At 36.5% G+C, this 12,323-nt stretch overlaps 1 protein-coding gene across 2 annotated transcripts in view; it reads right to left on the reverse strand.

Moving 5' to 3' along the window:
- Positions 1-10,144, reverse strand: part of LOC107661212 (sodium/potassium-transporting ATPase subunit beta-2-like) — an 11,964-nt gene extending 1,820 nt beyond the window's left edge. Inside the window, exons 1-7 of one of the 2 annotated variants that reach the window (XM_016450705.1) lie at positions 9,776-10,144; positions 2,989-3,117; positions 2,634-2,738; positions 2,304-2,509; positions 1,772-1,831; positions 602-628; positions 145-240 (exon numbers count right to left, since the gene is read on the reverse strand). In XM_016450705.1, coding sequence (XP_016306191.1) covers positions 145-240; positions 602-628; positions 1,772-1,831; positions 2,304-2,509; positions 2,634-2,738; positions 2,989-3,117; positions 9,776-9,866 — 714 coding nt within the window. In that variant the 5' untranslated portion in view covers positions 9,867-10,144. The remainder of the gene's footprint in view (positions 1-144; positions 241-601; positions 629-1,771; positions 1,832-2,303; positions 2,510-2,633; positions 2,739-2,988; positions 3,118-9,775) is intronic. The other variant, XM_016450706.1, reaches the window with a different exon arrangement.
- Between the last annotated feature and the right edge of the window lie 2,179 nt (positions 10,145-12,323).

The following is a 12,323-nucleotide window of genomic DNA, read 5'->3' on the forward strand; positions in this document are numbered from 1 at the left end:
TGTATAGATAAATAATCACAATAAGATCAATAACATGCATTTACAAAACAGATGGGCAAAATGGTCAATTTTCATTTCGCTCCGACTTATATTGTATGTGTGATTACATATGTACAGTATATTTTCTAAGTGTGTGTGTTGTACCTGGGCTTTCTTGCCATAGTATGGGTAGTACATAAGGTTGAAGGTGCCATTAGGGGGAAAGTACGCCAGTTCACCAAGTTTATCTGAGTCATCCGCCTACAGAGGGAGGAAGAGTTTATGAGTTCATCTCAGCATTTAATCTGAGGGTATCAACCTGTTCTAATACCAAAACTACTATTACTGAATTAAAGAAAATAAACAGAAAAACCAATCACCCTGTGAGATGATCTTATGCTGGAATTATCTAGCATATGATCTGACTGTATGAATAATCATTTTACCCTTTGCTGCTAAAACATGTCAATTTTAAAAGTTAATAAATATTAAGAATAATAGGTCAGTTTTTTATACATTTTCACATTTTTCTCTCACTGCAGAATGTCAAAGCTGTAATGCACATTATGAATTCTCTGCCTCTGTTAAAATGATTATTCTTCATTCTGTCTATTATTCTTACCCACTCATCATTGCCAACTTTGTATTTCTGACAAGAAGAATGGAGGGGGAGAACAGATGAGACACACACACACACACACACACACACACACACACACACACACACACAAAAAAAAACAATACAAATCAACCACATGGAACATAAACCGAGATGATGAGCAATGGTGTAAAACAATACAGATTGAACAAAACCTGAAACGACACTGAAAACAACAATTATATGACAACAGTACAGAACAAAGGAGGAGGAATGATGGGTTCATGATGAGAAAGAGCAAAATATATTGACAGGGGGAAAAAAAGGTGTGATGTTTAAAACAATTGGTGTGTACATTGCAATCGAAGTTAGAATTTGGATTGAGGAATGTATTTGCATGAGCCTGAATGGCGGTTGATATCCATTCAGAACCAACACAAACATACTTGATTCGGAGGGCACACACTATTGAGAAATCTCTAGGAAAGAGCAAGAAAAGCTTCCATTCTAATGCAACATAGATCAAAGTTTGCTTAGCGTGGGGTAACTAACCTACAGTATGAGAATACAAACAAGCAACAGTGTTATTGTTAACTGAAACTATTAAAATATGTTTTGTTAATTGAAATAAATCTGAAATAAACTATCAATATTAGATGAAAAACTTAAATAAAAATGAGAAATGTTGCCTTGACAACTAATATAAAAGTACTAAACTTTAAAGTACTAAAATGACTAAAAAACATAAATAAAAATGTAAGATAAATATAAATATTTTGAACTAATAAGCTATAACAGTTTTAACACCCGATTCACAAACGTCCAATTAATACCTGCTAAAATAAATGAGAAGCTAATAGCTCAGACATTCTCATGGAATATCGAAACAGTTGAGACTGAACCTTGCATGACTGAAAGATCATTCCTGAATACATTCAGACATTAAAATGGATGGGAAATACATAATTGTTACTTTAATGGTTCTCATTTCTCTCTGTTTATTTTTGCATGTGAATCAGCAGCAGATAGTCTGTCATTGCAGTTTTTCTCTGAAGCCGGCCACAGTTCTGATTACCGGCTAATTTAATCTGGTGACCTTGTTGAATGGCTCACGTAACTTTAATCTGAAATCAAGCCCCTTCTAAAAGACTGAAGGATAAGGAGAGTGAGAGTGTGGAAGACTGAGATACTTACCTTAGCACCACATGTGACATAAGGAGGCTGCCTGTCCCTAGCAGGCAACAAACCAATCACCTGCAAAAAAGAATAAACACAGAGAAAGAAGGATTTGAGATTGAAATGAGAGGGTGAGAAAAAGAAAGCAACCCAAAGATGGAAACAAAGGGGAAGAGACAGGTCAAGTTGGGTCTCATTAGAATGCTAAAGTAACTCTGATGAATTTTTAATTAGAAACATTCAGGCCGCTGTCTCTGATTCTGTGGTTTCAGGTCAAAGACTTCACTGACTGTTAAAGACTGTGGGGATTCAGTGACCTAAAATCAAACTATTTGCAATATAAAATGCATCAATTAGATGTTCCAAAGAATTCTGTCAGGGTTTCTCAGGAATACTTGATTCTGATTGGTCAAAGGCAGGATTGAGCAGTTCAATATTTTTGAGCAATAACTGTTAAACTGTAATTTGACCATTGCTTTTTTGGGATATTATTGGACATGTTTCTGACACAAACATTCGCTCCACACATATATTCTATTTCACGTCTTACACGGTTGAGCTTGATGAAGATGCAGGGCTTGCCCTCATCGTAACCATAGTAACGATCTGTGATCCCAGAGCAGTCCTCCAATATGGAGCGTTTGAACTGGCAGGAACGCTTGGGGAAGTTTTTCAAACTGCCACTGTCCTCCTGGATGAAGTACTGATCTGGTTTACACTCATAATTCTTCTGGGCTTGGACTGAGTCATTGTAGGCTGCATACAAGAAGCAACAGGACATGACCTTCTGTGAATGTCTTGCTAAATGGCATGCAGAATTTCAATAGCAAAATGACTGCAGCAGGTTCTGTGTAAATATGGTTGTTTGCATGGTATTTACGCGACAGGAAGTTATTGAGGGCTTGGACATATCTTTCCCATGTCTCTGTGTACTCCATGGTGTAAACGATCTCCAGCTGCTCTCCTTTAGGTCTGATCATCATCCCTGCAAAACAACAAATAAGAGAATGGGAAGACACAGAGTCTGCGAGTGTGTGTTTACATTCATTTTGCATTTAGTATGTTTGTGAGTATCAAAAATTATAATTAATAGCACAAACACTGCAATATCATTAAATTACAATTAATAAATGTCAAAAGGTGTCTGTAAGGGGTAACATTAGGGTGTAGTTGTTATAATTAGCTTAATTTAAGAACAATGTTTCCATATGTACAGGATCAAGTCTGTGTATTACCTGGAGTTGAAAGTCTATCTTGGTATGTTGGTCTGTGGTCATCGAGTGTCTGCAGCATTACGTACATGGTGAGAGCAAATAATCCAGCCAGGAAAATGTAGAATGCCAGATAAAACAACAGGATCAGACCTACAAGGACACACACACACATTCAAATCCAAACTCAATACAAATACATACTGTACTCAAGCTTTTGGAAACTTTCCATACTATACTATGTCACTGGAACTCTGTTCACACTTAGCATTGAAATATACATTTTTAATGTAATTCTTTTTCAAATCAATTTACCATGCATATTCATTTAAATCAATAAATACAGTTGCATGCAGCAATTAATGGCATTTAAGCCCCATAAACCCATGTTTTTCATGACATTAAGCATTTTAGATGACAGATAGGACAAAATGTCGACTGGACTAATGGTACAACAGCTCAGTTTTTTTTCCACCAAGTGGCCAAGTCCCTGCAAATTTGTGTTAAGCCCTTACATATATGTGACCCTGGACCACAAAACCAGTCTTAAGTCGCTTGGATATATTTTTAGCAATAGCTCAAAAAACATTGTATGGGTCAAAATTATCGTTAAGGATATTAATCATTAGGATATTAAGTAAAGATCATGTTCCATGAAGATATTTTTTAAATTTCCTACTGTAAATATATCAAACCTTAATTTTTGATTAGTAATATGCATTGCTAAGAACTTCATTTGGACAACTTTAAAGGCGATTTTCTCAGTATTTTGATTTTTTTGCACCCTCAGATTCCAGATTTCCAAATAGTTGTATCTCGGCCAAATATTGTCCTATCCTAACAAACCATACATCAATGGAAAGCTTATTTATTCAGATGATGTATAAATCTCAATTTCAAAAAATTGACCGTTATGACTGGTTTTGTGGTCCAGGGTCACATATGTACCAAAGTTTAAGTGATAAAAATTAATAAAAGTCTAGTTCACAAAAGCATGGTTTTATTCTTGATATAAATTAAATTAGAGATATACATTTGTGTATCTAGACCCAATGACTCTGAAATGGCACTTGAGTCTGTAACATACTGTTCAGGTATTATAAAACAAAACATGATTTCCTTCAATGTAGCTCCTGCTACACTTTATGTACTTTAATAAAAACACATGTGTTGGGAGCATTTGCAATAGGACATGCAGAATACTGTGACCATATAACTATTTATGACTATATCTTTTGCACTCTCTCACTCTCTCTCTTTCTCGCTCTTCTTCTGCTGATGTAACCGTGAAAAGATACAAGACTAGTAGGCCTAATCCTCTTAAATTCTCACCAGAGCTTCTCTCCTCATTCATACATTTATACATACACACTGACTGCAGCTCTGTATTACACACATTCATATTTTACACACCAATGTCCCTTACAGGAAGTCTGGTAATCCTGTCTGGTAAATGTCTGGTCTTTGGCAAAATTGAATTACTGCAGGGCAGATGTGGGTTAAGAGGGGTAAAAAAGGGGAGGGAGGTTGACAGAAGGAGAAGAAGAGGGCAGATTAAGTCAAAGGGGAATTTACAGGGAATATATGGTTTAGAAACACCAGAGTAGCCTATGTCTCTACAGACATTCATGCAGACACCCCCAACTACTCAACTAAACTAATCATTACACTCTAGATTATTATGTCTACACAAAGAGATCTCTATACAGACTGCAGCACTAGCATAAAAGGTTGATATTTAGCATACTTAGAAGAATGACAGAATGATGCCAGGCTTTTATTTATATAATGTCAGTACTGTAATATGGTATATATAATGTGGTACAGTATGGTTATAGAAGAGCCAGTCTGAAAAGTCTAACGTTAATGATGTTAATGTACTGATTGGTAATTTCCAGCACAATATTTTTTCCCTCAGATTTTCTCAGATAGACAGAAGATAAACAAACCTAGAAACTCTACTTAGGCAGTTGACATGCTGATTTTTCAGTGTCAAGATTTTAGACAGTAAATATACTGTAGACCGTATCAGGTAAAATGCATATTGTAGCTGCTGTAACTGGTTTTTAACATTTTAAACACCTTTTAGCTGTTCACAATACACTTAAACAGTATGCATATTAAACATACATTAGAAAATAATTTATACAATTATTATAATAAGAAGAAAGATTATATAGACTACCATTCAAAATGTTTCTGAAAGAAGACTTTTATGCTCAAAAGAGTGCATTAATTTGATCAGAATACAGTAAAAATATTGTAATATTTATAGTAATAGAGTAAAATATTATTACATTTAAAATGACTGGTTTCTATGTCAACTTCTGGCTGCTGAATAATGGCTGCTGAAAATTCAGCTTTGCCACCACAGGAATAAATTACACTTTAAATAAATGAATATGCTGATTTGAAGAAACATCTCTCATTAATGTTGAAAACAGTTGTGCTGCTGAAGATTTTTTGTGGAAAGCATGATAACCATGATTCTTTGATGAACATAAAGTTCAAAAGAACTATTTATTTGAAATAAAAAAAAATTGTAACATAAATGTCTTTATTTTCACCTTTGATCAGTTTAATGCATCCTTGCTAAATAAAAAAAGTATTAATTTCTTTAAAAAAAATGTTACTAACTCCAAACTTTCGAACAGTAGTGTACATATAGAATTTATATTATATATTAGAAAAATATTGCTTTAAATCATAGGCTAGCATGCAGGACATTGCTGGACTTACACTCCCTAAAATGTCATGTTAATTACATGAATGCTCTCAGGTAAAAAGCAAAGATTCAGTAACTCATCCATTTGCCCCTGTAATAAGAATGCACTTCAAAACATCTTCACCAACACAATACATAATTTAGGGTTGCTATTTTGAACAGATCAGGCTCTGTTGTTTCATAGAGAAAACTGAGTGCTGAAGGTGTATGCCTGAGGAGAGCTCATTAAGATACAGGACACCTGAGCTTCATGCAGCGAGGCCCCTGGGGACAGTCGATCAGGTTGCCCCAGACTGAAGGGAGGAGGGATACCGGATCTCTGCCCCCTGCTCTGCTGCATCCTGGAGCTCCCCGCAGAGACAGGCTTTCACTGATCAATAACAGCAGTGCAATGTGAGGTTACTCTACAGACTAGAAGTACACAGGAGTGTGTGCTAATATGCTTGGAGACTGGAGAGAGTGAAAAAGGATGCAATGCATGCGTAAGAGAGAAAGTGAGCAAAGATAAGGTAAGAATGTTGCTTAACTTGTGCAGCAAAGCCCAAATGTTCAAATCATTAAGCACTACTTAATTTCACAGCAGGGCAGCTTCAAAATAAGCACAGTCTCTCTCAGAATACCAAGTATGCATTATCAAACATTATTTGCTGAACTTGGTTATGGGGTTAAAACGTGGTACATCCTAATCAGCTGTGCTAGCTCTCCTCAGGATGTGTGTGTGTGGCGAACAGTGCACATGGTGAGACTGATACTCTGTCTGTGCTCTTCTGTTTCTTTATCTGTCTTTCATCATGATGTAAGTCACCCTCCCTCTTTCAACCCTCTAATTTGAACGCAACCTGAAAGAGAGGAGCAGAATGTGCCACTGTGATCTGCTATTTGCATATTCACATTCATTAATACACACATGAACTCCACAGGCAATCACTTTAGATCTCCACACATCCTGTCCTAAATCCATCAAACCTACCAGGCCACCATACTATCAAACACTTAAGAGGAACTCACACCTGTGATGTAGACAAAGGGAGCAGTCTGTCCACTGTTATCTCTGAATATCAATTTCCTGTTTTGTACTGGGTGCACATAAATATAGCCACAGTAACTATATACTTATTTCTTATTACTCACAGTCATTCATGGCTTAACTGAAACCCATGCTTTCAGAAGACTTCGTATTAATATTACTGTAATATTGTTGCAGTGTTTACAATGCCAACTGTTTAGTACCTTGGAAATGAATTTCATAGTGGAAGATTAAGGATAAAAAGTAAAATTAACTAATAATTTCAGTTCAAGCCAATATTTCACGTCCACATATTTATTTATGAGGTGTGCAGCTGTATAGTAAATGGGACAATATACATTTGAACAAGAATTCTGTGACTAAATTCAACAAGAGGATCTTAAAATCCAGTATATCGCCCAGCTAGAACCAAGTTTCCCAAGCAGGGTTTGAGAGCTGCTGAAAAAATCATAAAAATCGATAGATTTCTTTTATTTGTATTATTTACTTATTTGATTGGGATTTATTTTAAAAATTCTATTTAGTTTTGTTATTTGACATATTTTTATTTAATTTTACGTATTTTAATTTCACAAAGAAAAGTGCAGCATTTTGGGAAATATAAAAAGGACAACTTTTTCATTTATATTTGTCTTAAATCTCATTTTGTAAAAAAAATCGTTAGAAAATTGTATCGTGAAATCAGTATCATCAATATTGCATTATGAGTTGAGTGAATCTTTACATTCCTAAGATTCAATATTTTATTTGTTTACTTGAATGTCATGTCACCAATATCAGAAAACAGTGAACATGCAAATATGTTGTTAAATTGAAAAATTAACTTAAAATCTCAGGGAGTACTTCATGTAAACAATTTATGTCAAAGGGGTTTGGCTGAAAAAAAAAAAAGTTTGGGAATCTTCTGAACTAGAATATCTCCAGAATTTTCCTAGGTGGTCCATTTCCAGGAAGTATTAAGATCTTCTGCAGTATGAGTTATAAGTCTCAGGAGTGGTTTAGAGATTCAGTTCTGGCCTGTGCAAGAGTGATGTTTAACAACAAGATTGAACAGTCTCTATATGACTCTCCAGAGGGCTGAAGTCAGATCAGCTTTAAGTGCTTTTATCTGATATTATTGGCCCCTCTGTGCCCAGGGGTCCTGAAAGCAACCCTGGATATGTTTCGATAAGAGACACAGCTGTATGAATGCAGCTGCAGCTTCCACCGTCCTCCATAGGTCACTATTAAGCTCCAGTAATGAGGATGTAATTTGTTAAAGAATCTAAGCATACCCAGGTTCACTCTGGTTTGGGCACAGACAAAAATAGACTAATTAAGGAGTCTTAGAGAGCATGCTGGCTTAACTAGGCAGCTAGTCCTCAGAGCATCACACACACACACATTCTCAATGAGGTGCTACACACTTAGCTCCCTAGAGCAAAATGTGCTGGCACATGGAAGTCTTGAGGGCCGTGATCTAGCATTTCTTTCTCTCTCTCTCTCTCTCTCTCTCTCTCTCTCTCTCTCTCTCGCTCCTCACACACACACATACACACACACACACACACACACACACACACACACACACACACACACACACACTCTCTCTCTGTCTAACTATTCCATAGCAATGACAGCTGAATTGCAGATGCCTGAGGGGCAATGTCGGAGTGCCGTTTTAATGCCATCACACCCTGATTAAAAGACACATTCAGTTCCACAATTAATCTACGGCTATTGAAAAGGATACATCTTCCACATGATAGCCTCACCAAGGCAACCAATGAGCCTATTAGTAAAGGATTACATCTTACACTAATTCACAAACCCCCATGCGCACACTCAAAATGGCCCTCGGCTAGATTAAATCATCTCAATGTCACTGCAAAAGACAATTTGTAACACTATGCACTGGGCTAAAGGTGTTTTGTTGTTCAATTCTACTGTTAGAAAGATCTTTCACAATTATAAAGGCAGATTTCTTTGGGGTTTGAATATGTTCGGAAAGTTTAAACAGGTTAAACCAAATGGCAGAATGTATAAATTTTCACTGCACTGTATAAAAAGAAAGGCAGCTGATGTTGTTACAAACAATAAGTGATGGCATATCGGTGACTATATTTTTTGTTGTTTTTTTGACAGTTCCTAGATGTTATTCAATGATATGTTAATATATCACCCTATTTGGACTATTAAAATAAGTTTGCTGTGATAAAATGGACAGATAACGATACACAGATGGCACACTGGGGATTATTGCAGATCAAAATGGGCCTCTAGCAGCTGTCAGGGTAGCTCAGGGTAACACACATGACACTTAATTATTTTGAGCAAGGAAATTTTAGAATGCCCCTTTCCCCAATAATTAAAAAAAGCAATTAATTATTTTAACAAAAACTTAAGTATTTTTACTACTATATTTTACAACACATGAATTGCCTTGTTAAAAAATAATCTTTAAAATAACATCAATACAATAATTAATTCGTTGTACTTCTTAAAACATTTTAACATTTCACAGAAAAATAAAATTCTACTTTTTTACCATATAATAAGGTATAAACATATTTTTACTGCAGCACTTCTACATTCTTTTGCAGTTAAAATAATTGCTGTTCTTTACAGAAAGTGGTGCAGGGAATACTGATGTGTGCAAGCCTCTGTTCAGACATTCTGCTTGAAGCGCATTGTGTAGTTTAGCAGTAACTCGACGCATCACATTTCTCCACACAATAATCAGTGAGAACCTGATTACCTGGATCTATCAGTAGACCTCAAAATTTGCTCAAGATAAACACATTCTAAGGTTAATGTATTAAGTTTTAAAGCTGCGTAAACACGCGGCGAAGAAAAGGAAACGCATGTGACGCATTACAGCCCGGTGGCAAAAGCACGAACTGGAGTTTCAGCACCTAGGACAGCGATCCGTATCTTTAGTGAACTTCTCTGCACTAATAGACCGACACTCGCTGTGATAACGACTGCAGCTCACTACTTATTATAACTGCACAATTTTGCGACACACTAATTAGCATTTGTGCATGCGTGTAATCTTGTCAATTGTGTGCAAGACTTACCCCAACTGCTCGCGGTCCTACCGCAGAACTCTCGCGTCCTCGGGTTCCAGAAGAACTCCTTCCATGCGTTCTTCTTATCATCCTTTGCCATTTTCCTGAACGAAATAAATGTGCACTCGCAGAGTCAACGCCTCGGGGCTAACACTCTCTTTGAGAGTAATAAAGAGCTATTCAACCCTTGAATGGTGTGGATAAAGGGGTCAAACGATCTTTAAGGTCTCAATAGAAAGATTTTTTAAATAATAATAAAAAACTGGGTAAAAGCGATTCTCAAGGCACTCTGCCGAAACCTGAGGACTTAAGCCAGGACTGAGTGAGAGCAGACCTCGCTCTCTCTGTAACGCCCGGCGTTCTGCCCACCCACAAGTGCAGTGCTCATTCCGCAGAGAGAGAGAGAGCGAGCGAGCGAGAGAGAGAGAAAGAGAGAGAGCGGTGCAGCACTAATGTGCCGATACTGCAGTGGAACAAGCTCTGCCTGCTGAATGAATGCAATCTTTTAGTTCAAACAGCTCTAAATTAAAATGAATTTATTTAAATGGTATTTGCTATCTTCCCTGCAAGCACGGGGGCATTAATAGTTAATATGGCTATATTGTCAATGTTATTGATTACTTTGATAACTTGTCTTATGATGTCAGGATTCACTTAATATAGATTTAATTTTTAAAATGATAGCACATTAACGGCAACTTGACATTTTATGTTCAGTCACTTTAAATAATTCGATTTAATTGATTTAATTATGCTCAGTATTTAACTATTAATTTAATTTTAAAAACATTAAGAAAATTCGACTTTTTTTAAAAGTTCTACAAACATTCCGATTTTACAGTGCAGAATTAAGCTTATTAAGGGGGGAAAAAAAAAAACTACTGACAAGAGCCCAAGCAATCTATTTATCAAAATAACCATATACTTTATATTTCTGATGCTCTGGACAGCAGACAATTAAGCATACATTCAGCACTTCAGAAGTCCAGCTGTTAAAGAGCCAGTATACTTCTTAAACTTCCACTCAGCACTCAAATAATCTGTAGATGTTTCAGTGACTGGCAGTACTTGATAAATCTGTCACATCAAAATAGTCTAATAACATCTGTAATGATGTTCAAGACCGACGCAGGTCAGAGCCAACACTAGCCTATACAAAGGACCTGCAGAAAGAGAGAACTTGTACAGGAGCTGCATCTATGATACAGGACACCAGTGAATAACAAATCAGTCAACAGACAGTTTTTACAGCACCCTGTGTTCATGATGCTGACACATGAGCAAGAAACAACTGCCCACAGTGAAACTTGATACTGAAACAAGCCTAGAAGGTCAGGATGAAAAGAATAGTTTACCCAAAAATGTGTATAACTTGTGAATTATTGGATTACACTTGGATTAACTGTGGATTATTAGGATGTTTTTATCAGCTGTTTGGACTCTCATTCTGACGGCACCCATTTACTGCAAAGGATCCATTGGTGAAAAAGTGATGTAATCCTAAATTTTCTAAATCTGTTCCGATGAAGACACAAATTCATCTACATCTTGGATGGCCTGAGTGAGTAGATTTTTTAGCAATTTTTAATTTTTCAGTGAACTTTTGCTTGAAGAGAAAGGGAATGAATAAAACTACCACATTAGAATGTGAAAGCAGATATTCCACTGACTGTATGTTAAGCAGTCTGCAGGACAAGAAGACATTAAATCCATGTGCATTTGCAACGGATTCTTTCACTCCCTCACACACACACACACACACTGTTATTCGCACGTGATATTCATTTCATCATATAAAATTTATTTCATGACGATATCAATGCAAATATAGCACTACAGTGATTTCCAAGGTACACCGTATCTTACCATACCAATATATTATGGCACTCATAATATGGCCACCGTTTATGTAGACACGCAAAGCCAACAGTTTCTGTAAACTAGTTTACCCAATAATACTTAAGTTACCCTTTTCATCTTAATAAATTGCCACTAGATGATTATTTAGTATATCTGAAGTACAAACTGGGCACAATTTATATAGACTGGGACGTAGCCCAACCTTGAACTGAATGATTAAGGGAATCCGTCAAGAACTCCCAGCATGCATTGCACCAGCCCTCCTCTACTGTGGTCCCCCGTACTGTTTGATAAAGACTGTATTTCAAATGGCCACCCGGTTGGTGCAGTGAAACCCTGGTGTCATGGTGACAACATGTCAAACCCTTGGCAACATCACTGCAACGTTGCCAGGGTGAGAACTGTATAGGTTGGTGGTGCTAACTATTCGGAAAAATAACAGCAACTTTTAAATACAACCACAACAACAACAACTGAGAAACATTCAATTGCCAACAGTTACAAAAGGTTCCACTCCTAAAAACTCCATCACATGGTCTCAAACAAATCGAAGAGCACTCAAAAGAATGAAGAAGAAAAATAAAGCAACAGCAGTGAAGGATATGTAAGCAGTAGTAGAAATTCAATATAGCAGCAGAAGATATCCAAAAATATCCAAGTGATATTCCAGCGAACCGGGTGGAGTGTGTTGGTGAGG

Source organism: Sinocyclocheilus anshuiensis, unplaced genomic scaffold (assembly GCF_001515605.1).
Source record: "Sinocyclocheilus anshuiensis isolate Anshui unplaced genomic scaffold, SAMN03320099.WGS_v1.1 scaffold1365, whole genome shotgun sequence".
NCBI lineage: Eukaryota > Metazoa > Chordata > Actinopteri > Cypriniformes > Cyprinidae > Sinocyclocheilus > Sinocyclocheilus anshuiensis.